The sequence below is a fragment of the Trichosurus vulpecula genome, chromosome 8 (genome assembly GCF_011100635.1).
Source record: "Trichosurus vulpecula isolate mTriVul1 chromosome 8, mTriVul1.pri, whole genome shotgun sequence".
In the NCBI taxonomy this organism is placed as follows: Eukaryota; Metazoa; Chordata; class Mammalia; order Diprotodontia; family Phalangeridae; genus Trichosurus; species Trichosurus vulpecula.
Genome location: NC_050580.1, coordinates 93,055,219 through 93,082,391, shown reverse-complemented (window position 1 = coordinate 93,082,391; position 27,173 = coordinate 93,055,219). Strand labels below are relative to the sequence as shown.

The following is a 27,173-nucleotide window of genomic DNA, read 5'->3' as shown; positions in this document are numbered from 1 at the left end:
ATTAAGTAATGTGATAAATGATTTTGTCAACCTGAAAGTTCTATGTAAATATCATCTATGAGAGTATACCCAACAAGCAGTCACCCAGACTTCACCCGATTACCTTTCAGGAAAGAGAACCACTCCCCGCCTCCCACTTCTCCCATCCTTAGCAGTCCATTCCACTCCCAATTGTTCTACATTAGCCTCTTCCATTTCCACTCATTACACACAGTTCTGCCATTTGAGACCAAGCAGAACAAGTAATCCCTCTTCCATCAAACAATCTTGAGTAATTTAAAGACAGCAATCATCTTCCAGCACCTCCTCCCCTACCCAGAACTTTTCTTCTCCAGGCTAAACATTTCCAGCTCCTTTACCTCATTTTCATGTAGTATTACATTGAAGTCCTTCACCATCCAGGTCTCTCTCCTCCAAATGCCCTCTACCCTATACTGTCCTCTCTAAAATGTGTGGCATAAAACTAAACAGTTTACTTCCAGATGGCACGCATACCTCACTAAGAAACATGAGGGGACTATTCCATGCAATGAAGCTGGAATTAGGCTCATTGGGCAATTTAAGGACCAGAATATTACCTGTCCAACAGATTATCTCATAAAAGAAAGTAGGTATTAAGTCACTTCAGATTGAAGGATTGTAGACATATGGACACAACCACTCAGCCCAATCCATGAGACCTTTCCCTGAAGGATAGAGGACTAATCTGTTGCTTTTTTTTGAAGACACCTTAGAATTTTAAAATGCAAGTAAGATTAAAGCACATACTATGAAATTGGGGAGGTAACACGGTTTAGTGAAAAGAACACTCAATCAAGTCAGAAGAAGGCTGCATTCAAATGCTGCCTCTGACACATCTAGTAAGTATTTGAACTCAGGTCCTCCTAACTCTAGGGCCAATGCTCTAGTGACTGCACCACCTAGCTGCCCCTTTTGCTCTTTACTTTCAAATGTGAAGTGTTTGGTTCAACTCCTGTTGTTTTCATGGCATCTTTTAACTTCCCTACTTCTCTCCAGCTGAAAACCTGTCTGTGCATAGTCGCCCTAAAGGCAATGGTGGTGTAAACATCCCCAGTCTACCACTACATTCTGATTTTCCAAGGCTTTGTTTCCCTGTTGCCTTAGCAATCTGAATTCATAGGACCTCCAAAACATGGCAAAAATCAGCTCTAGTATGGTCCCACCTCCAGAAGATATACACTTCCTGAGGACTCATGTAGCTAAATTAAGAGAGGCCATCACCAGTATTGGTCCATGGTGATGAATTCCATGGCCATGGAAATCCACTTAAGGCCACATAATACAAATTGCCTAATATATTATAGAACACACATTTGCTAGGAAGAACAGTTAGAAACGTTCTAAAAAGAGTACATGCCAAATGTATGATGCTTCATAAAAATGGATATTAAATAATTGACAATGCATCTAACAATACACTCGGCTTTTATCTCCAAACATCTGGTTAGCATTTACTATGTCTGTATGCATTCTTAATGTGGCCCAGTAAGGGAAAGGCATCCTTGTAATTTATTCAAAGAATAAAAGCTACAGGCAAAATCAGACTCTAGGTGACGTAAAGAATAATTTTACTCTAAAATTTTGTTAATTTAATCTATCATTGTTATTACTTTGTTTTTATTTTTGGGGAGCCTAGACCTGTTATTTTATTGGCGCAGGGAACTCCCAATAACGAAACTCCTTCCAACATGGACTGCCACTCTTGGGCAACTTTTTAGCCTTAGAGAGATGTCATGACTTTATACTAGATTGAATCATACATGGTGTTAGAGTTAGAAAAAACCTCTGTGGCCACAGAGTCCAGCCTCTTCATTTTACAGGTAAGGAAACTGAGGCTAGAGAGATGAAGTGACTTATTCAGGATAACAAAGGCAGTAAACATTGCCATTTACATGGTACTTTCTACTTACAAAGCATTTTACCAAGATTATATCACATGATCCTCATGACGACCCTGTGAGTTGAGTAAGGTAACATTATTATGCCCATTTTTCAAACGAAGAAACAGGTACAGAGAGAAAGGCAGAATCATATTGTGAAAAGAGCAACATAACCTGGAATTAGAAACCCAATCTCAACTCAACCACTACCAGCAATTTAACTGGGAAATCGCTTGACTTCAGCCTCAGTTTCCTCATGTGTAAAATAGAGGTAATAATACCTGCAACACCTTCCTCCACAGGTCTGAGATGAGGAAAACAAATTGCCAAAACTGGTAAAGCACAGTATAAATATCAGCTCTTATGATTATTGGTGATTTGTCCAAGATCGCACAGCTAGTAGGTAAAAGACATTAGGAGTCAAACACATCTCGGGGCTCCAAATACAATGCTCTTACCCATTCCAAAATACAAGGAACACTTCAAACCCATTCCAAATATAGTGTGTGCCAATTTCTCCAAGCATTACAAATGTGTCTTGGCATGACAGTTACACCTACTTCAACTTTTTTTTAAAGGAGAGAAAAACAATATATCCCAAGGGAATATTACAGAAACTCTTGGCTGATAACAGCACTGAAGGAAATACCTGTTTCTTATCTTGAATTTTCTTAAAGTCTTCACATGCTAGCCAAAACAAGACATTTTCTTCACTGAATTCTTTTTTCAAAAATTCCTGAGGAGAAATGAGAGAAAAACATTATACGCTCTCCTAATTCAGTTTCTTCTTTTCTTTTTTTTTCCACATGTTACTGATCAACTATTCAACACTGTGTGATATCATCTTCTAACAAGTGCACAGTAAGTGCCTTTGTTTTCAGGGGATTTTTTTTTAAAACTAATAAGATTATGGAGATGTTAGAAACATTTGGATTTGCTGATTCTGATGTCATAAGGACAAGGAAAAACTGGGCAAGTTTCTAAAAAAAAATTCTCACTGATAACAAATGATCCTAAAGTAAATTAAAATGGAAAATATATTAGTTCTTCCTAGACAGTGTTTAAACAAAGTACATTCCTCTGAAAGCAAGAGTATTTTTAAAAGAGAAGAAAAACATATCTATAGACAAGCTTTATCTATGAAAAAAATGATTAAAACAATTTTAAATCTGAGGTGCTTTTGTTTATTTTCAAACGTGAAACAAAAAAATTAAAATGCGTACTTTGTACCTTGCCAAAATAGCACATGATCATATGGGAATGCCAATAGAGCTATTTTCTGCCCCTACCAAGTGTCAGTCATATATTCTTAGGTATTTTCCTTATGTACGTAGAAACTAAGGCTAGTGGGGAAAAGTTATAGGGAGGCAGATTTCAGCTCAATATAAGTAAAAACTTACTAATGATTAGAGCATCCCCCAAAATGAAGAGCTGCCTCATTAGCTACTGAGTTACTCATCACTGAAAATGTCCAGGAAGGCACTGGATTTGTTGGATATTTTGCAGTGGAGATTCATAATTCAAGTGAGCACTGGACTACATGACCTCTGAAGTCCCTTGCAGCTCTGACTCGGAGTTGTCAAACTTCAGGGCTGAAAAGGATCTTGGGTATTCTCTAGTCCATCCCAAACATGAAAGTAAGTCTCAGAGAGGTGGAAATGGCTTGCCAAAGGTCATATAGTAAGTATGGAAGTAGAATCCCATTCTCCTGATTCTCAGTTCAGTATTTTCTCCATAATGCCATACCATAACTATCAAATATTTCCTCACTAAGATATGGAAAAAGCCTGAAGCTGCTTCCAGGCTTCTAGCTGAGCACAGGAAGGTAGGAAAGAAATATTGAGGGTTCCTGACTTGTCCTATGTCTTTTTTCAGTCAACTGGCTTCAAAGAGTAGGTTGGTTTAGGCAGATTTTGCACATTCTTATGTGTTTGCTTGTGGTGCTTTTAAGTGGCCAACAGTAGAGAGCGCATTTATATTCAAGAATCCTCAAGGACTTTGGAAGCATCTATTGATATCAACAATTGATATCCAAGGCCTGACTCCAACCTTTTATTTTAAATAAGGAAACTGATGGCCAGGGAGAGTATGATTCCATAAGTAGTAAACAGCAAGGCAAGGATTCAAACCCACGTCCTCTGACTCCCAGGCCAATGATCTTTTCCCTAAATTCTCTGCACTTTCTGTGAATATTGAAGTAACTTTAAATGTACCACAAAACACTTTCTATGCTTCCATCAGTAACATGATCCTAAGAATGCCTTAAGTACAAGCCTGGGAAAGTAATTTCCTCCTTGTGAACCTCAGTTGCCTCGTCTGTTAAATTAAGGGTCTGAACCAGATGATGTCTAATGTTCCTTTTGGCTCTTATGGTTCTAATAAGACTTTATAGTAGGCAGCCAGACAGAGACAGACAGGCTCCTGCTCCTATCTGGAATCAAAGAGCTAGAAATTCTCTAATCACTTTCAAATATTGTTCTCTACCCACATCCACCATCATCCCATAGTATACAATGTCTGAAATGTACTATCTTCCATTTGGTCTTAGTAAAGCTCTACTAATAAAAATATTTTCAATTCATCAAGGACCATGTAATGAGAAATTCCTTAGTCTTTCAGACATGACACACGTGGCTGAGCCCTGTCAATATCAGTAGTAAAAATAGCAACCCTAAATCTTTTAATTCCCTCTGGGTCTTCAAGTAAGTTCTCCAAGGAGGTCGCCCATTTTGCAGTGCCTTTTGCATTCTGGTGGCTGCTGCTAGGAGTCCCATCACTGTCATGTATATCTGAAAAAAAAAACAAACCCCAAAATGAAGGTTATACATATGGTTGTCCTTAAGATAATATTTTTTAAAAATCTGAATCTTATCCAACATCATTTGTACCTACTGCAAGCCTTAGGGATCCCTTCCCTTACCTCAAGTAGATTTACCTACTAAAATGTTTTACCATTTAGTTTTTACAATCTGACAGGCTTCTTATCAGAATCTACTAATTGTGACTTACATGAAAGGAAGGAAAAGGAAGTTATAGAACTAATCAATCAATAAAAGTTTATTGAGTACCTACTATGTGCCAAATACCATATATGATTAGTAGAAGAATCAAAGTGATAGCAAATAAAGGTGAACCTCACTTCAGAGAAACAATGACTTCTTTGATTCTCCCCCCCATTATTTTCATATTTAAAAACCCTCCAATCTCCATTCCCAGATTATTTTCATTTCATTGGAAATTTATTTCTACAGAAAAAATCAAACCTCCAGCCATAACAAAATGACAATTAAAAAAACCAGAAAACTTTAAAAAAAATTTAAGAAAAAATCATTTTAATAAATATTAATACAGAATAGCTAGGGATAGAATTTTAAAATGTTAGAACTGAAAGGAATTTCAGGGTACACTGAGTCCAACCTTTTCACATTAAAGAGGAAGAAACTGAGACTTAAAGAGAAATAACTTGCCCAACATTACACAGTTAACTGGATTGAAGCAATAGCTAGATGGTCTCGAGAAAAAAATTAGAAGATCAGATTGAATTTAAAAGTCATATAGCTTCAACAAAAATCACAGGACTATCTCAATAGATGCCGAAAAAGCTTTTGACAAAATACAGCATCCATTACTAACAAAAACACTAGAGTGTAATAAATGGAGTTGTTGGTTTTTTTTAATGATAAGTAGTATCTAAAACCATCAGAAAGCATTATCTGTAATGCCGATAAACTAGAAGCCTTCCCAAAAAGATAAGGGATGAAGCAAGGGTGTCCAATATCATTACTATTATCCAATATTGTGCTAGAAATGCTACCTACAGCAACAAGACAAGAAAAAGAAATTGGAGGAATAAGAATAGGAAATGAGGAAATAATACTCTTTGCAGACAACATGATGGTATAATTAGAGGACCCTAGAAAAGCAACTAAAAAACCAAGTGAAACAATTAACAACTTTAGTAGAGTTGCAGGATATAAAATATATGAAATTCATTAGCATTTCTACATATTACCAACAATATCCAGCAGGAAGAGATAGAAAGGGAAACTCCATTTAAAATAACTACAGATGACATAAAATACTTGCAAGTCTACCTGCCAAGACAAACCCATGGACTATATGAACACAATTACAAAACACTTTTCACACAGACATCTAAATAACTAGAGAAATATTCATTGCCCATGGGTAGGCCAAGCTAATATAATAAAAATGACATTTCTACCTAAATTAATTTACTTATTCAGGGACATAGTAATCAAGCTACCAAAGAATTACTTCATAAATCTAGAAAAAATAATAACAAAATTCATCTGGAAAAACAATAGACCAAGAATATCAAAGGAATCAGTGAAAAATATGAAGGAAAGTGCTCTATTAGTACCCTATTTCAAACTATATTACAAAGTGGTAAACATCAAAACAATCTGGGAGTGGTTAAGAAATAGAGGGGTGGATCAGTGGTAGAGATTAGGTATACAATACACAATAGTAAAAGACCATAGTGATCTAGTGTTTGTTAAGTTCAAAGATCTGAGCTTTGAGGGCAAGAATTCACCATTTGACCAAAATTGCTGGGAAAATTGGAAAGCAGTTTGGAATGGTTTGCCCTTTCCTTCTCCAGTAGATTTAAGCAAACTTGCCCACACAGCTAGTAGGTGTCTGAGTCCAGATTTGAACTCAGGAAGATGGGTTTTCCTGACTCCAGCCCTAGCACTCTATCTACTATGCCACCCAGATGACCATAATTTTGATTACATGAAATTAAAAGGATTTTACACAAACAAAACCAATGCAGTCAAAATTAGAAGGAAAGCAGGAAACTGGGGGAAATTTTTTTACAAGTTTCTTTCAGGCCTCATTTCTCAAATCTATAGGGAACTGAGTCAAATTCATAAAAATAGTTGAACTAGCCCAACCACTCTGTAAAACAATTTGGAATTATGCCCAAAGAGCTGTATAACCATGCATACCCTTTGACCCAGCTGTACTACTACTAGGCCTGTAAACCAGAAAGAACAAAGGAAAAGGACCAATATGTACAAAAATATTTATAGCAGGTCTTTTTGTAGTGGCAAAGGAGTGGATATTGAAAGTATGCCTATCAGTTGGGAAATAGCTGAACAAGTTGTGGTATATGATTGTGATGGAATACTATCAGGCTATAAGAAACGACAAGAAGGATGGTTTCAGAAAAACCTTGAAACACTTAATGAACTGATGCAAAGTGAAGTGAGCAGACTCATGAGAAGATTGTATACATTAAAAGCAATACTGTAATGATGATCAACTGTGGAAAAACTTAGCTACTCTGATCAATAAAGAGATCCAGGGACTTCTCAAGGACTTATGATAAAGAATGTCATCCACCTCCTAAGAGAGACCTAGTGAACTCTGAATGCAAACTGAAGTATAATTTTTTCACTTTATTTTTCTTTAATTTTTTGCAACATGGCTAACATGGAAATGATTTCACATGCATAACTGATATCATATTGCTTGCCTCCTCAAAGGGTGGAGGAGGGGCTTCAGGGAGGGAAGGATATGGAACTCAATTTTTTAAAAACTAATGTTAAAAATAAATAAATAATGTGCTTTTTTGGAGGGGAGGAACATACCTTCCAAAAAGCTCCTATAAATTTAGAGATACGAGCTGGTTAGATGGCCTCTTCAACTCCAAAAAGTCTCTGAGACAATAACTTGTATTCCCTTCTCTAACATCGTACTGGAGGATAAGAAGCAACTCTCTTTTGTTGCTTGATCCTGTTGCCTAAGTCTTGTAGAAACTGCTGGCCTTCAGAAATGAACATGTTGATTATATTATAAACATTAGCATTTATAAACTAGATGGGATAGATGCAATGTTAGAGCTGATAGTAGGTTGTCCTCAGTGGAAGGGGAGACACCGAAGTCAGGCTTCAATAGGTAATAGAAAAAGTGAACACACATTTACTGGAACAAAGAAAAGAGTAAATGAAGTCAAAGAAAGTGTATTTATAGAATCGCAAATGGACCTGAAGATTCTGCTAATGTAAAAAATGAAATACTCAACTCTGACCACGTGACTAGTTGTGACTGTAGGAGGAAAGACAGTAAGACAAGCCCTCCCCCCTCCCCTTAATAGAGAAGTAGCCAAGAGGTGTGAAAGGAGGCACAGGTTGTCCACGGTGGCCAAAGTCTTGGTTTGTTTTGCTTAACTGCAATTCTTTGCTCAAGTAAGGCTTCTCTTAGAAATGGCAGTAGGAATCATTAGGAAGAGATGGTGATGAACAAAGGAAAAAAGCACCAATAAAGTATTTTTTTAAAGTTACGTAAAATGGCAATACATCTAAAGGTGATATACGTTAAATTAGTTCCCTAGTTTGCAGAAGCCAGAATATCTACTTTCTGTATATTTTATCTTTGTATAATAAGACACAAATGCTTTTGGAGAAACATTAATGCTGGAATCTTCTACCCAACAACTAACTTGTCCCATTCTTATGAGAAAACATAACATTATTCTGTTATTCTTTTACACAGCAAAATTTTCACAGTAATTTGCCAAAGTTTCACTAGTTAATTGTCTCTTCAATAAACATGGAGGTCTGAGCTCATTGTTCCCAGAAGCTCATTGTTCTTAAGAAGTGGCAGAGCTCAGCTAACACTGCAAGGCATTTATGTCTGTCTCTGACCACTAGTTTTCAACTCAGATTAGAGATATTTTCAGAACCTGGTCCCTCTTTAAAACAAAACACCAAAAGACTTATGATGGAAAAAATGCTATCCATATCCAGAGAAAGAACTATGGCATCTGAATGCAAATCGAAGCATACTATTTTCTCTCTTTTTTTTCCTTTCTCATGGTTTTTCCCTTTTGTTCTGATTCTTCTTTCACAACATGACTAATGTGGAAATATGTTTAATATGACTGTACATGTATAGCCTATATCAGATTGCTTGCTGTCTTAGGGAGAGAGGAGGGGAAGGAGGGGGAAAAATTTGGAACTCGAAATGTTGAAAACTATCTTTACATGTGATTGGAAAAAATAAAATACTATTAAGTGGATAAATATATATTAAAAAAACAACAAAATAAAAAACCACACACACCTGGTGTTCTGCTGTTAAACTGCAACCATCTGACAAATATATATGTACAGTAAACTATCAGATATCCCACATTTCTCCTGAGCCATTGCCACATTCGAGTTGACTAATCAGACTCCCCACTCTCTGTGGCATTAAACTAAATATCTCCCTTACCCTTGCCATGTTTCCATTACTTTGCTCATAATACTTCTACTGTTTCCTAATCCACACAACTGATCACGTTTTAGATTATTTCAATTCATTTTAAATGAAGTCATTCTCTCCTGCTAAAAACAAAACCTCACAGCTTCAGTTTATTTCTCAGAAAATTAGTTTTTTAAAATGAAGTTTAAACAGATTAAGCTTCCAGATATAAAACCCCAGTGTCTCTCTCCATCATTATGGTGATTTTTAAAGACTTCTTGATAAGTAAAAGATAGCCAAGATTTAAAATGCTGTAAATCAAGAACAGGATTTGGAATGACCATGAGTCACACAGCAGAGTAGCGGTTGAGGCACAATAAATAGAAGGGGAAACTTCTTAAGAATTAGTACAATCTACAAGTGTAAGGCACTGTCTTGGAATGGAGTAGCTTTCCCCTTATAAACGTTTCTTCAAACAAAGGTTGTGTATCTACTTGTTAGGAATGTGATAGGTGAGATTCTTGGACAGATACATATTAGACCATGTGGTTCCTTCCAGTTCTGAGATCCTATGAAAGTTAACCTTCTCCTGTGAGCAAACATTAGATATTTTAGTCTCCAAAAAGAGAGAGAGAGAACTAATGAACTCTGATGGTAAATTTATAGATGTTACACTTATAGATAATAAAGGAGATGTGGGAAAACAGGCACATTGACACACCCTGGATTGAGCTGTGAATTGGTACAGCCATTCTGGAAAACAATTTAGAACTATGGCCAAAAGGTTACTAAATTGTGCACATACTTTAATCGAGCAATATCACTACTACACCTCTACCTGAAAGTGATCAAAGAAAGAGGAACAAGTTCTATCTGTACAAAAATATTTGTAACACCTCTTTATATAGTGGCAAAGAACTGGAAACAAAGGGGGTGCCTATCAACTGGGGAATAGCTGAACAAATTATAGTATAGAAATATAATGGATTACTAGTGTGCTGTAAGTAATGATCAAGGGGATGTTTTCAGAGAAATCTAGGAAGACTTATAGGGACTGATACACAGTAAAGTGAGCAGAGCCAGGAAAACAATTTATACCAAAATGTCATCATTGCTAAAATTAATAATTTTGAAAGACTAAAGAACTCTGATCAAAACAAAGATCAATAAACCAGTGATGATGAAGACTGCCCCCATATAGACAGATGATTAACTAATGTGCAGAACGAGAAACACATTTTTGGACTTGACCATTATGACAATTTGTTTTGTTTGATTCTGCTTATTTGTTATAAGGGTTTCTTTGTTTTTTTCCAGTTGAGGCAGAGAAGGTAGTAGGACAGAAAAAATATACATTCTTGATAATTTAAAAATAAAACTTAACTTAAACAACAACAACAAAAAATGTCTTCAGACTCATTATGACTCACTGAAAAATCTTACTTTGCTGTTACTTGGTTAATCTCTGTTAAATTTTGGGGTTGTTAATTTCACCTTGCAAAAATAATTCCTTTAGGAAAATTAATACTAGTGCTTATCTTTTAGGGAATTTTGTAGCATTTTACAACTCTGAAACCTGTACATAAACTAATAATTTTATTTCATAAATTAAAATCTGGATTTTGATAAATTGATGGTTAATATTTATCAAAAAGAGAAAATTTAATTTTTATAACACTTTATGAGAACAGAAGCTAGAATATAAAAGACTCACAAAGAAACAGAACATTTAATTTATATAATTACAAAATCCTAGATTAAAGATCTCAGAGGTCATCTAGTCCAACCCCACCCCATCCCAACTTATATATGAAGATGAATAGGTAGCTGGTTGTGAACCTTACTTCATCTTATATGGAAGAAAAAAAAATAGGAAATGTACACATTAGAAATCACCAAGTTAAAAAAAAAAAAGAAATCACCAAGTTTTCAACATAAATGTAAGATCAAAAGATTTAGAACTGGACAGATTCTTAAGGTTTTTCTAACCCAACCCCCTTATTTTACAGATAAGAAAACTGAGACTGAAAAAAATTAAATGACTTGCACAAGGTCATATAGGTAGGTAGTAAGGGACAAAGTCAGGTCTCAAACCCAACTCCTTTGATATCAAATGCAAAACCTGTTGCACACATCATGCCACCTTCTAATGTGAATTCCTTAGAAATCAATACCAAAAAAGTATCTAGAACATTCATCAGTATGGAATTCTGGCAATCTAGACTACTAGATCAAGGAGCATGAAATTCTATGTGATCATCTGTAGCTAAATAACTTATAAGAGTTAAGTAACATTTTAATAATAGCAGTATATTATGATTCCCCAAAAGCCTTGAGTCACCTCTGTATCTTATATGATCTAGTTTCAAGTTTCCCCTAAGAATGTTTTAAAGTTAGGCCCAAAGAAAATGCAAACTATGTACATGTCCCTGTGTATGTGCACACATGCATGCATGTGCACATACATATAACTCCTTTAAATAAACTCTACTTTGCAGCAACACAGCAAGAGACCACTCAGAAATCTGTATACCTCACAAAGTCTAGTCAAAACTAATCAGCTTCTTAACACATTTTTCCTACATCCACATAGAAAAAGGATGCATTCAGACTGATAACCCAACAGTAACAGCCTATTTAACACAAATGATCATCTATGAAAACAGCTTTTTGAGTAAACTAATATATAAAAAGAATCCTTCTAAAGATTAAGTGTCAATAGCTATAGAATCAAACTTTTGAGAATGTGTAATTCCCCTGATATGGAACTATACATGATCTGAAGTCAAACTGAAAAATAAAATTAAATAACAACAGATACCAATATCCATAGCAAAAACAAAACGCAACAACAATTAAAACATCTTCTCTTGAATAGGATAGAGGGGAATCTCTTGAAAGGAAAAAAGTATCACAGATATTAATACAGTCCTAAAAGGAAACCAAGCATCTGGTCATTATCATAAAAGTCACACAAAAACCAAAGTGTCCCAAAGTAGTCAAACTTCTTTCCCATCATTAACTGGAAATCAAAGCTAAAATAGCACAATACTGGCCAAAGGTAAACATCTACTAAGGGAAACCATCCCTTACTTTCCATCCTCTGAATATTACTTGAATAGCTCCCAGGTGAAATGGATTCCCATAGACCTGCCCTTGCCATCTCTGAGTTTTCAAAGACTCTGTGTCCTAAAGAAGCAGAGAATTTGTGTCTCCTATGCCCCCTTTGACTTGATCAAAGAATAAGCCTCAACATCCTCTTTTGAATGGACTAAACAACAGATGTTCATTCACTGACTTCCAGTTTGAACCAGAAGGAAGGAAATAAAAAAGGATGAGCTGTTGTTATTTGTAGTCTCCATAGAGTTCTTGCTCTCCAGGCAGATACCCAGGGAACTAGACAAAAGCCCCACATAATGGCACAAGTGTGTGGAGGAAGAGGGAGAGGCAGCTCCACAGTGTAAACCATGTAATACAATAAGCGCGGTTGGGATTAATGATCTAAAACGTAAAAGTAATAATAATTTTATTGTATATAATTTTATTTTATATATAATTGTATGATTAAATTTCTAAATTTAAGTAATTATAAATATAAATTTATGAGGAAAATGAATAGTATAGAGTTCCCTAAATTATGGAGAAGAGAAAAAATTTATCAAGTAAATGGAAGAAATCATTGGAGACAATAGGTTTGATTACTGTATAGTTATTAAAGAATTTTTGCATGACAAAAAGAAATTTCTCCAAAATTAAAAGGAAAGAAAGAGATGGGGAGGGGAGAAGCACTTGCAGTAAATGTAGCTGATAAAGATCTGATACCCAGATTTTCAAGGAATCTATCTATAAGAGTAATAGATACCCTCCCACTAAAGAGTAATGAAGATATATTTTTGAAGAGGGGAATATAGTTAAAAATCACATTAAAAACTATCTTCTCTATTACAGAAACATAAGTTAAAAACAGCTTATTTATCATCAAATTCACAGGCAAGAAAAAAATGAAATCCAAAATTAGTGATGGAAAAGAAGGCATTTTATTACACTGCTGATAAGGCTAACTTTTGAAGAGCAACCTAGCAACTGAGTCACAAAATTTGTCATACACCCTTTGACAGGGCAACGCTATCACTATTAGGATCAAATCCTGAAGACATTCAAATTTTTTCAAAAAACATGTCTGCACAAAAATATTAATGGCTGCTTTATTTTTTTTTTTTTACAGATTCACAGAATCTCAAAGGTGAAAGCGTCCTCGGAGGCCACCTAGTCCCTGAACAACAATTCCTTTTACAATATACCTGACAAGTGCTCATCAATCTTCTCCCTGAAGACTCCTAATGAAGAAGAACCCACTACCTCCCTCCAGGTGGACCCTTCCATTTGGAGATAGCTTTCATTGATAAGCACTTTTTCCTCATATGAAAGGGGTTTTGTGGAAAGAATATATAATTTATGTAGGTTTGAATTCCAGCTCTGCTACTTACTACTTTGGGCAAGTCACTTCTCTCTCGGCCTCAGTTTCCTCTCTGTGATAGGAGATTATTTCTAAGGTCCCTTCCAGCACTAAAAGCCATGCTCCTATAAGCAAACTGTTTAAAGAATCTATCCCAAATGTTCACACGGACTATTTATGCTGAATCTGTTTCTTGCCAACTTTCACTCATAGCTCTTATTTCTGCTTCCTGGGATCAAGTAGGACAAATCTGATCCCTTTCCCACATGACAGTCTCAGATACTTGAAGACAATCATCATTTTTCCCCTTAACGTTTGCCTCTCCAGGCTAAATACCCCTACCTCATTCTAACCAATCACCATGAACCATGATCTCACCATTCTAAACATACTTCTCTGGATATTCTGAAGTATATTAATACATTTGTAATAGCAAAAAACCGAAAATCTATATTACTAATAATTAAGACATGACTGACTAAATTTTTGCAATATCCAATATCATGGTGACACAAAATAACAAATATGAAGAAATAAAAGAAGGGAATATCCATATGAAATTATGCAAAGCATGGTCAGCTGATAAAACCAACAAAGACCCAGACTACTCAGACCTGCAACTACATTTTTAAAGCCAACAAAGGCAAGAGTTCTTTGTAAATACATAGACAAATTTAATCAAACTGAGTGATTACATTTTCACTGTTTTCCCAATATGAGCATTTCTATTATGTTATTATTTGTAAGAATATTGAACCTGAAAGACCTGGTTTCAAATCTCCACCTATAACACTAAGTGGCTGTGTGGCCACGTGCAGGCTTTGGAACTTAAGGATGCAGAGGTGAGAAAAAAAAATTGACAGAACAAAATCAAAAGAAAATAAGATGCAAAGAATACAAGATCTTTATAAATAATGGAAACTGAAATAAGTGGTGAAAAGATGTGAAAAAAGGCAGTTTTCAAAAGAAGAAACGCAAACTATAAGTTCTTCAAATCATCATAAGATAAATTAAATGCAACTCTGGCTGCTCCAACTTAATACTCATCGTATTTGTACAGAAAATAAAAAGTAAAAATGGCTAATAGAGGGGCTGTAATAAGATAAGCCCTATTGTTAGGGCTGAAAATTGGTTCATTTTGGAAAATAAGTAGAATTATACTAGAAAATTCACTAGTCTTTGATCTAGTAATTCCATTACTATTATACAGCTTGAAAGAATCCATCTAAAATGCAATTTATACACAAAAATATATGTTGAAAATAAAGCATACCCATAAAATGGATAATGGATGAATACACTGTGGTATATGAATGGGATGAAATATTTATTTTTGCACTATAAGAAATTATAGTGTAACTTTCATAATAGAGCTTTGCTATGCACGTCCAAATCACCTAAGAAAGAGGTGGTTGGTGGGTTGGTTTTTGTCTTTCATTCTCAAAGAGGACCAAAATGACATCACTATGCTAGGGTCAAGTTACAGTGTGTCTGACTATAGTTGATCAGACTGATACGAGCTGGGCATGTTCTATCACAGGTTGGCCACAAATAGTCCATGTGAACATTTGGGGTAGATTCTTTAAATTTTTGCATCTTGCCTTTCTTTTAAGCTGTTTCAATTCTGCTTTGTTCATACAGCACAGCACCCTCTCTGATGTGGGCATGCCATGCTGAGTGGTCCTGGGCCAGTGTCTCCCATGTCACTCAATCAATTGTAAAGTTCTTAAGACAGGCCTTGAGAGTCATCTACCTGAGAGGCAGTGTGGCTTCAGAAAGGGCCAAGGAATGGTAAGATATGGTATTTGCTGCCCAACAACTCCAGAAGAAATGCCAGGAGCAGAACAGAGGTCTGTACACGTTTGTAGATCTGTCAGTCATGAGGACTTATGGAAAATTATGTCAAAATTTGGTGGCCTGGAGAAGTTCACCAGCATTGCGCATCAATTTCAAAACAGAGGTACCCATGTAGGAGATAGTAGGAATCTGCTTCTGGAAAAAGATAATCTTGTGTTCCCCTACCATATGGGTTGTAGTAGCTGCTTTCCATGGCCGTACAGCCAGAATAGGATGCATCTTTAAAACTACCAGAGTGGAACAGTCTTATTCTCTCTTTCTAATAGTGCACAGGAGAGCTGAAAGTCTTGTTTACCCACAGCATGGGCACCATGAACTAAGCCAAGTAGAGGGAATGGCTACTTTTCCCTTCTCCCTTAGGCCCTGTGGTCTCAACAATTAGGTTTAGAGTTTTTGTCTCTTTTACTTGTCCTTTTCAGTTCCAGGTGCAGGCAGCACCATGATGACCTTGAAGGCAGGATTCCAGACTGGTTATTGCTGCCAGCTCAGTGGGGATTCTGAGAAACCAGGGTGCTGGACACAAGCCCATGGGGGCTTTGGACTTGGTGAGACCATGCTGCATAGGAGCTAAGGTAAGCTTGTGAACCTGATCTTCTTTTGCTTCCTAAAGACTGAGGTGATGTAAGAGAAAATTTTGCCCCACCCAGGGGCGGGTGTGTAGGGGTGTGTGTGTGTGTGTGGTGGGGTGGGGGTTAATATGTTTGTTCTTGCTATATTTTTAAACCAAATATTCCTTTGTAAAAGCTCATCTGACCACTAAGTGGTCAAATGTAATTGGGGTTCAGGAGAGTTCTAAAATCAGGGAAACACAATCAGTAGGGGCTTCAACTAATTGTGAATGTCCCAAACTCTATTAAAGGTACTAGAAAACACTGGGGGCAGGGTGAAATGTAATATACTTGACCTTCAAGCAATGGGGGCCAGGGTAGTCACTTTTATATCATGATGACTGATCTTGGCCCTAAAGAGAAATGAGGAAAGTCACCTTCTTTTCGGTGGAGAAATGTGAGGCTATGTGTATGAATATTCATATACTATTAGATACATTGTTAAATATGTTGGTTGAGTTTACATGACAACCTTTTCCCTTGATACAAAGTAAAGGCTCACTGGGGATGGGAGGGGAATACAAACAGGTGTATCCAGAAATGACTATGTTTTAAAAAAAAAAAGACAGGAATTGAATTTAAAAATTCAAAAAATCTTGTGAGAATTTATATGAACTGATGATGAGCAGAGTAAACAGAAGCAAGGGAAAAATTTACACAATGGCCATAATATTGGAAAGGCAAACAACACTGAAAGATGTTAGAATTTTAACCAATGTGGTAAAAGAAAACTACCTGGAGGCAAGGACTGCTTCCATGTTCATATTTATATCCCCAATATCTGGCACAGTGTTTTTAACACTTAGCAAGTGTTTGTTAATTCCATTTAGTTGACTAGTACTGATTTCAGAGTACTCTTAATGAAACATACCTCCTTCCTGTCAGCAGAGAGACTGGACCACAGGGCCAGAATCAGCCTACATTGTCAAATATGGTCAAAGTCATGGGAGGGGGGAGGGAGGGGAAGGGGGTGGGTGTGTACACATGCATATCCCTACCTCCCTTTATACCACAAAGAAATGAGAGATAAAGACAGGAGCAGAGAGAAAAACAAAGATAAAGTGAGAAAGAGACAGAGAAAAGAGAGAGACAAAGGGAGAGGATGAGAATGAAATTAAATTCAAGGTATTTGGGCTGAGACTAGATAATCAAAAGAGAAGCAGAAAGACTCTATGGGAGGAAACTAGGTTAGTAACCTAACCCTAGGGATAAAGTATCTGACTTACAAGAGGGAGAAAATTAGCATAACAGTTTAGTGGAGGAAAATACAAACTTAGAAATTACAACTTTAAATGTGAAAGGATCAAATTACCCATTAAAAAGTCAGAAAATGGCAGAATGAATAAAAATCAAGGCCCAACAATAAGAAATTTATTTAAAATATAAAAAAAAATATGAGTGAAAAGGAGGGGCTGGAACAAAATTTATCATAGTCCAGAATATCCCCAAAATAAGCAGAAGATGCAATGATGACTTCATATGAGGCAAAAATTAAAATGGAAAACGATGACAGAGTTAAAGAGAAACTACATTAAAGTCACCATAGATAATCAAAAAGTACCATTATTAACTATATGCACCAATAATATATCAACTGAGCTCTTAAGGGAAAAGCTAAATGAATTACAAAAAGGCTTTGAAAATAATCATTCAACCAATAAGTATTTATTCATTACCTACAATATGACAGACATGCTATGCTAAATACTAGGGAGAACAGTTATTGGTGAAGCCTACCAAATTTGAGAAAACTCTATGGTTAAAACTTTTCTTTTAACTAGGCCTGTGATTTCATCAGTGAAGGAAATGACCTCTGCTAATACACAGGTAATTTCTCAGGCAACTTAACTTTTTAGAAAGTAACCTTGTGATATTGAGAGATTAAGGAATGTGCCCATGATTACAATTCAGTATGTGTCAAATGAGAAATTGAAACTAGGTCTTCCTGACTCCAAGGCCAGGTCTCTATCTACTATATTACACAGCCTTACATGGGTAAAGCTACTTACCTTGACTGTCATTTGCTTTGAGCTTAGTGATATATGTATTTCAGCAGAACTATGATCATGGTAATTCACATTTATATATTATAACACAATAATTATAGAAATTTTAATATTCTTTCAGAGCTGGGTAAATCTAGCAGAAAGATTAACAAAAAAGAAAAACATAAAGATGATCAGATATTTGGAAAACCAAATTACCAATAAAAATGAAAAAGGTAAATTCATAACAAATAGAAAGGAAATAAAGGATTAACAGAAACCACTATACAACATAAATGCAAGAGATATCAATACAAATTTCTTCAAAAATAAGCTACTGAAAAGCTTCACAGAGCATTGTCAAGAATCATCGATACTTCCTAAAAGTTTATTGATCCTTGGGTGTGGCCTTTCAACTGAGTCCAAATTTTACAGAACAAATCCTTTATTGAAGGGATTTGTTCTGTGAAGTTTGGATCCAGTCAAAGGGCTGCACTTGAGGACCCAGAGGGCCACATGTGGCCTCCAGGCTGCAAGTTCCCACTCCTGTTTTTGTCTCTTCTTTGCTGAGGCTTATTCCTCTTATTTTATTTAGCCATATTGTTATAGTTAGCATTTTTAGTTCTATACAAGACTAATAGTGGGGAGAAGGTATATTCTTGCTTTACTCCTGAACTTCCTGGGCAAACTCCCATTTTTTTCATTGCAAATGATACTATATCTTGGTTTTAAATATAAACTTTTGATCAATTAAAGAATGATTCTTCCATATCTATGCTTTTTAGGGTTTTAACATAAATGAGTACTTAATTAATCAATGACATCTGTTGCAGATTTTTATCAGCCTCATGTGATTTTTGTTGCTAATTATTTTCTTAATATTGTACCTGCTTTAAATCCAATTTTGTCACAGTGAATTATTTATGATCTATATTGTTATAATCCTTTTGCTAATATTTTATTTAAATACTTACATTAATATTAGTGATATTGATTTATAGTTCTCTTTTTCTGATTTTTCCCTACCTGTTTTTTGTAGCAGTGCTATATTTGTTACATAATGGGAGGTCAGTAGAATGTTTTCTTTCTCGATTACTAGGAATAATTTTTCTAGCATATGGATTAATTGTTCTTTAAATACTTGATGGAATTAGTTGTAAGTCCATCCAGATAAGGTTTTTTGGTAGTTTATTTATAGCTTGTTCAGTTCTTTTTTGAGATTAGATTGTTTAATGTTTTGTATTTTTATTTTTTATTAATTTAAATATTTTATTCCTTTAGGTAATAATCAATTTCCATAAAATCAGTTATTTGGCACTGGTTATCAAAAGAGCAATAGAAAAGTGGGTAGAATAACAGCTAAAAACAAATGAGCAAAATGGCCCAGATAGATTTCAGAACACAAACTACTTAGAGAAAGACTCCATATTCAACATAAATTAGTGGAAGAAGTGGGGGGGGGGGCGGAAAGAAGGTAGAGAGGAGAAAAATGCAAACCATTAACAACCATATGAAAGAATATTCCAAATGACTAATAGTAAGAGAAATGCCAATCAAAATTAATTTGATGCTTTACCTCACACCTAGCAAATTAGCAAAGATGACAAACAATGAGAATAGTCAATGCTGGAGAGACTGTAGAAAGACAGGCAAACTAATACATTGTTGGGGAAGCTGTGAAGTAGTAGAACCATTTTAAGAAAGCAATTTGGAATTATCTAAATAGAATGGCCATTCTCTATGACTCAGAGATTCCACTGATAGGCATATATCTCAAGATTACTGATAAAAAGAGAAGTCCCATATATACCAAAAATGTTTATTGCAGCAGTATTTGTGGTAGCAAAGAACAGAAATGAGGTAGATGTTCATTGATTGGGGAATGGCTATAAATAAATTATGGTACATGAATATAATGGAATTATACTGTGCTGTAAAAAACAAAGAACAATATGAATAAAAAACATAGACTTAATTGAACTAAATAAAGCAAGTGACATAAGCAGAGGCAAGGAAACAATATACATGATGACTAGAATGATGAAAATGGAAAGAACCACAAAGCAATTAATAAGAAAGTACTTCCCCCAACACCTTTCCAGAGGTAAGGAGCCTGTGTTGTAGAACACCGTATATATTGTCAGTTTTTTTAAATATGTTGATCTGTTTTGCTCATTTTCCTTTTTCTTTCTCTTCTTTTTTTTTAGAATTATTTCTTACATGGGATGACTGGGAAAGGGGAGGTGGAGAGATACAATGGGAATTTAAGCTATATAAAAACAAATGACATTCATAAAATTTTATTTGTAAAACCTAGTGTGGAAAACGGGAAGTAGTTTGGCATAAAATAGGCTTAGAACAGTGTTTTACACTACATAGCACAATAAACTCCAAATGGATAAATAATCTAAATACAAGTGGTAATATCATTTTAAAAAACATTTAGAGTAAAATGAAAGAGTGTATCTTTCGCAGCCAAGGTTAGGGGAAGAATTCATAACTACTTAAGGGATTGAGATCACAAAAGATAAATGGATCATTTCCATTTTTTAAAACTACAAAAATTCTGTTCAAATAAAATCAATGTAGAACAAATAACAAAAGGTATAGATTTTTTTGAGGTGGGGGGTCAGAGATTGTACAAGCAAATAAGAACAGCAGCATGGTAAAGTGGACCGCCTTGGAATTAGGAAGGTAAATTCTACTTCAGACAAGTATTAGCTATCTGACCTTGGGTAAGTCTTATAACCTTTGTTGGTTTCAGTTCCTCATTTGTAAAATATGGGGGTTGAACTTGATACCTGTTAAAATCCCTTTTAACTTTAAATCTATGATCCTATGATCTGAAGTAGCTCTGATAAAAGTCTGATATCTAACATCTATAGAGAATTGACTCAAGTATCTAAGACAACAAGTTGCTATCCAACTCATAACTAGTCAAAGGATATATGCAAAGAGTTTTCAAAATTCAAAATGCAATCACATGAAAACAATACTAGAAATGATTAGTAAAAGAAATACCAATTAAAGTAACACTTCATACCCATCAAATTCACAAAAAAAAAATTAGACAAATAGACAATGTTGAAGGACTTGTGAACAGATGGACACACTGTTGGTGAAGCCTGAATTAGTTCAATAATTCTAGAAAACAATTTGGAATTATGTGAGAAAAGTTATCAAACTATCCATTTTCCATCATTCCTCTAGTGGGCATTTACCCCAAAGTCAACAAGAGAAAGGTCCTGTATGGACAACGCAGCATTGCTGTGTGTGGAAGTAAAGTAGACATCCACTGAGTTGGGAATGGCTGAACTAATTGAACTAATTGAATGTTCTGAAATCTTTTTGTGCTGTAAAGAATGACAAAGAAAAAGAATTCCAAGAAACATGGAAAGAGTTATATGAACTGATATAGAGCAAAGAAAGCTGAACTTGGAGAATAACATATGCAATAACTACAATAATATAAATTATGATGATTCTAAAAGATAACAGAATAAAGATCAAATATAAAGGCCGATGTTGGTTCCAGAGGGCTTTTGCTGGAACACATTTCCTTCTGGTTAGAGAAGCGGTAAATCCGTGGATAAAGAATGCTATATATACAGTCAGTTACAGTCATTGTAACAGGTTGGTTTTGCTTACTGGTTTATCAGTATTTTGTTCTGTTACTAAATAAGGAAGGGTACTGTTGGGAGGCAGCTTGATATAGTGAAAAGTATGCTTTATTTGAGCCAGAAGACCTAGTTTTAATACTCATTGTTTCATTTACTACCAGTGTAACCTTAAGCAAGTGCCCTAAACTCTATGGCCTCAGTTTCTGCCCCTGAAAAATCAGGGGTTTTCCTAGATGACCTCTAAAGTCCATTCTGGCTCTAAATCTATGATCCTAGATGGAGAAAGGCCTTTTGGGAAGTTATCGCGATGTTTAAAAAAACTCATCAATAAAAGGTAAAGCAATTCTATTAACCCTGGTGAATTTTTCTTTTCTTTATAAAGTTAGGCAGGGCAAAGGCATCCCATACTGGGAGATCTCCCCCAGGCCCTACTCTGGCCTGTCACTGGACAAATTCCATGAGACAGACCCAGCTTTACTTTATAAAAGTCAGCAAACATGTCACCTGAAACATTCTGCAGGGAAAACGTCTACCCTCGCAGAGGTTGCCTTTCTGCTGAGTTGTTACAACAAAGATATTAAATTAAATGACTGCATACACTGTCATCTTTAAATAAGAACTCAGGCTCGGTCATGAATCTAAAAATGTTTCAAAGTGCTTAATGAGATAATCTTTAACAGGCCTTGGGGGAAAAGTCTGAGAGCCTGGGAGGAGTTGGGAATCCTACTATATACTCACTACTACATACACACACACACACACACACACACATACACATACACATACATATATATATATATATATATATATATATATACACACACACATATATACTGAAACACAGTCATTAATCTTTAGAATTAGGCCTTAGAATTCAGCGTCTAACATACCCATTTATAAGAAGTTAAATGACTTGTTTAAGGTCACTCAGCTAACAGGTAAAAGAGCCAGGAGCAGAATTCAGTTCTTCAGACTCCTAATCTATCCAGTGTTCTTTCAAGTGCTTCTCTATGGGGAAAACTCATTGTTCATATTTCTTTAGGTCAGTGCATCAAGGAGAAGCCCCAGAGTCATCCAAAATTATGAAGGTCTTCTTAAGGAGAAGAGAAGGAAAAGAAGTGAATTATGAAAGCTTGGGTAAGGAGAAGAGTAAAGCACACCTACCTCAAAAAAAAAAGATATGAAAGTTACCTCCTTCTATTCTTAAACAAGAGATAGAGGTAATAAGAGAAAATAGATCATTTCAACTACATAAAATTTAAAAGCCTTTGCATGAACCAAATCAATACCGTTAGATTAGGAAGGGGAATTTTCAAATGGGAAAAATCTTTGCATCAAATGTCTCTGATAAAAGTCAGAAATACAAGGCATATAGAGCATTAACACAAATATGTCAGTGCAAGTGCCATCATCCAACAAAAAAGTAGCAAAAGTCTATGAACAATATTCAAAAGAATTACGAACTATCACTAATCATATGAAAAATTGTTCTAGATCCATAAAAACAAGGGAAATACAAATTAAAACAACTGTGAGGTTTCTTCTCACACCCACCAAGTTGACAAAGCCGACAGAAGATGGAAATGGTCAATACTGGAAAGCCTATAAGACAACAGGTATCTACTGTTATGGAACTGAACTAGGCCAACCATTGCAAAAGACAATCTGGGAATTGTGTGAGAAAAATCTCTAAACTCTTCATATCTACCTTGACCCAGAGATCCCACTACTAGGGACATACATCTAGGAGGTCAAAGACAAAAAGAAAAGTCCCATTTAAACAAAAATATTTATTGTGGCACTTACTGTGGTAGCAAAAATTGGGAATAAACAGAGTGTCCACTGATGTGGGAGTTACTGGACAAATGAATGAAAATTCATTTCATTCATTATAAATGAAATGGAATATCACAGTACCATAAGAAACATAGGGAATTCAGAGAAATATGGCAAAGTTTATATAAACAGATATACTGAGTAAAGTTAACAGAGGCTGGAGAACAATATAAACAATGACTGCAATAATACAAATAAAACTTTAAAATGAAGTCAAATGCTAAGTAATTATGATGAATCTTGGTCCCAGGAATGGAAATGAGGAAATGGATTTTTCTTTTTAGTTGAGAAGTGAAGGACCTCAGGTGTGGAATGTGGCATACATCATCAGATGTGGTCACTCTAAGTTGGTTTACCTTAATTTTTTCTTTGTTCCGAGAAAAGACTCTTGACAAGGGGTGGGGGGAAGGAGATGGGTAAAAAACATATATTCAGAAATGTGCATGATATAAAAACAAAAGGTATTATTTATATTTATTTAAATAATGTTTATTTAATAATATTTAAAGATAATCATAAAGACAGCTTATTGACATTGAATAGAAGGGTACAAAAATATAAGCATTGGTTTAAGGAACTGATCAGTTTTTCGATGCAGTGGCTTGACCATCAGAGTCTTAAAATATGATGTTTTAATATGTATGGCAGACTTAGGGTTGTGGAAAACACTTCAAAAACATGTACTCCCGTGTTTTCCCTTTCATCCTTGGATCACAGAATGTTAGAATTGGAATTTAGAGATCATGATTTTGAACCCTCTTGTTTATCTTTACTTTGCTTCCTATACTGATAATTGTAACACTAGCCAATGGGTCTCATGTTCTTTCATGCTAGATTGTGATTTAAGTCTCAAGATTTCAATCTAAGTTTTAGGTAATCAAGCATGGTACCACAAAAACTAAACTAGGAATCCATCCTGTACTAGAAGACACTAAATGCTATCAGTCTCACTATGGATGACTTGAACATTTTCTAAAGCTTAACTAATGTTGCAGCCAAACAGGTACATTGATAGGCATATTGCTTGGAGGATGAGAAGGGGTAAAGTGGGGAGCTGTAAATTGGTACATTCTTTCCAGAAAGCAATCTGCCAATATGTAACAAAAAAAAAAAAGATAGGCAACTGTTCATACTTTTTGCCCTGGCAAATTTTTTGGGAATATTCTCCAAGGGAATAATCCAAAAGAAAAAAAGAAGTAATTTGTACAACAATGAGCACAGAAGTGGTGTTTAGAAAAGTGAAAAATTAGAAACAACCCAAATGCTCAGCAATAGGGGAACAGCTGAGTAAACCAGGGCACAATAACGCAATACACCTCTTTAAAATGACAAGCATAAAGACTGTCAATAACAGACTGATGGATTTATAATTATAAGCAACCATAGAGATCATCTAGTCCAATCCTGTCATTTACATATGAGAAAACCAAGGCCTACAGAGATTAATTAGGTGACATGCCCAAGGTCATACAGGTATCAAGAGCAGAGCAGGGATTTGTACCAAGTTCTTCCAACTCCAAATCCAATCACATGGAAATAGCTTGTTGCTTTTGTTGTTTGGTCATTTCAGTCATGTATAACTCTTCATAAGCCCACCTGGGGTTTTCTCGGCAAAGATACTGCAGTGGTTTGCCATTTCCTTCTCCAGCTCATTTACAGATGAGGAAAACTGAGGCAAACCTAGTTAAGTGATTTGCCCAGGGTCACACAGCTAGTACCTGTCTGAAGCTGAATTGGAATTCAGGTCTTCCTGACTCAGGCCTGGTGCTCTGTCCACTGCACCGCCCAGCTGCCCTAAAAATATTTACTGCACATGAAATAATATTAAGGAAAAAAGCAGAGTAAAGGGATGACAACTATGTAGATATATGTGAGATTTGAAGATAGATGAGAATTTGGACTAATAAAACATTTAGGATTAAATGCTCATTGGGTTCTTCGGGGGTGCAAAATAGGGTAAAATGAGTAGAGAAAATTTGGGTGTTTTTTAATTTAAATTTTAAAATGCATTACCCTAGTCAAGTGAGGAATACAAAACCCAAATCAAAGCCTGAAACTTCAGCACTCCACAGCCTTATGACAGTCCCCATAGGGTCAAACAACCTCTTGGTGGAATCTGGCAAAAGTGAAGAGATTAAAGCGAACCTATCCTTTGTCACCATGTCATTCCCTGAAAATGCAAATCCAAACTCACTATACCGCCAGGTACTGACACTCTGCTTAGTTCGTGCATAGCAAAAGTGAAGATTTCAGAACAAGAATCGATCTCTCTCTCTCTCTCTCTCTCTCTCTCTCTCTCTCTCTCTCTCTCTCTGGCACTGTCTCTCTCCCCCTCCCCCCACACCCTCACTCCCGTCTCTGTTGTCTTTTTCTCCCTCACTGTCTCTCCTCTATATCTATCTCTCTACATCCAACAAAGACACAAGAATTCAGGCTGGAAAGCTGGGGGATGAGATCCCTGCCTAACCAGAGCCTAACCTCATTCCCCCCTCCCCCCCCCCCAAGGTAATAAAAGGATCCAAGAGAAATCCTCACCTACTTCTGCTTTTTCGATTCTAACTTTCAACGCACTTAAGGGCTTGTCTCTGTATGCGTATGTGTAGTTTCTTCCCAGACATTTAGTAAAAAGAAAACTGCTACTCTTCCTCTTTCAGCCAAACTTCCTGTTCAAAGAGTCTTTTCTCCGAGATCATCTTAAAACAGCTCCCCGCCTCAACGGGACTTGAAACGAGAGAAGGGCTATTGCTTTTAGAGTTTTGAAGCTGTGGTCCCTGAGAAGTGAGGGAAGGAGAGGAAGGAGAATTGCATGGGGAGGAGAAAACCCTTTTCAGCCAGATCTGAGGGGGCTGGACGCAGCCCCTCAGTGCGCGAAAGAAGGGACACTACCGTGCCAACCTCCCTGCCTGAAGTCGGAGGCTGCTGAGGGATGGAGGGTGCTTTCCAAACACCAGCTGGAGAGCGGTTCCTTCCTCTGTCAAACTTGGGCAATCGTTCCATAGGCACTACCCAAAAACACACACTGCTCTCCCCTCCGGGCGCTAAGCAGCTCACCCGGTTTACACAGCGCCAACTTCGTGGCTCGCATACTGACTCCTAGCAAGTCCCAGATCCGCCTGCCAGCCCTCGGCACTCCACTCCCTCTTACCCGCCCCTATCCCCTGTACGCTGGAGGGCTCCGGCAGCACCCATTTACCTGAAGGCGGCCGCTTTCTGCTAAGCCTGCTCACTGCCCGGTTAAACATCTCCAGCTGCCGAGGCGAGACCCGGGGCTGCGGGGAGCCGAGGCAGCAGTGGCCGCCGCGCGCGCTGGAGAAGAGCAGGAGGAGGTGGAGCGTGCAGTGCCCCAGCCCCAGTGCGAGGCCCCCACCTCTGGAGGCGCCGCGTGGCGCGCTCAGTGCGCCGCCGGCCCACTACGCGCTGTGCGCGCGGGGGCACTTCCCGGGCTCCCTCGCCCTTGGCTTTTCCCGCGCTCCTCTTTTCTTCTCCAAGCTTCTCCGAAGTGTGAGGGCGGCGGTAGCAGGCTGAAACTTAACCACCCCCTCCCACCAGCACCTCTCTCCACTCTCCCTAGTGATAAACCTCGCCTGGAAGCACTGGTGCCCACCCGTGCGGTGCTGGATCCAGGGCAAGGTGCACTGGAGAAAGAAGCGCTAACGGAAGGGAGAGGGAGAGGGGAGAGGGAGCTTGAGAAGGGT

At 36.7% G+C, this 27,173-nt stretch overlaps 1 protein-coding gene across 1 annotated transcript in view; it reads right to left on the bottom strand.

Annotated features, from left to right (window-relative positions):
• The window catches only part of RGS10 (regulator of G protein signaling 10), a 74,480-nt gene extending 47,625 nt beyond the window's left edge, over window positions 1-26,855 (bottom strand). Inside the window, exons 1-3 of the mRNA XM_036735662.1 lie at window positions 26,672-26,855; window positions 4,572-4,690; window positions 2,551-2,637 (exon numbers count right to left, since the gene is read on the bottom strand). Of these exons, the coding sequence (XP_036591557.1) occupies window positions 2,551-2,637; window positions 4,572-4,690; window positions 26,672-26,720 (255 nt within the window). The 5' untranslated portion in view covers window positions 26,721-26,855. The remainder of the gene's footprint in view (window positions 1-2,550; window positions 2,638-4,571; window positions 4,691-26,671) is intronic.
• Between the last annotated feature and the right edge of the window lie 318 nt (window positions 26,856-27,173).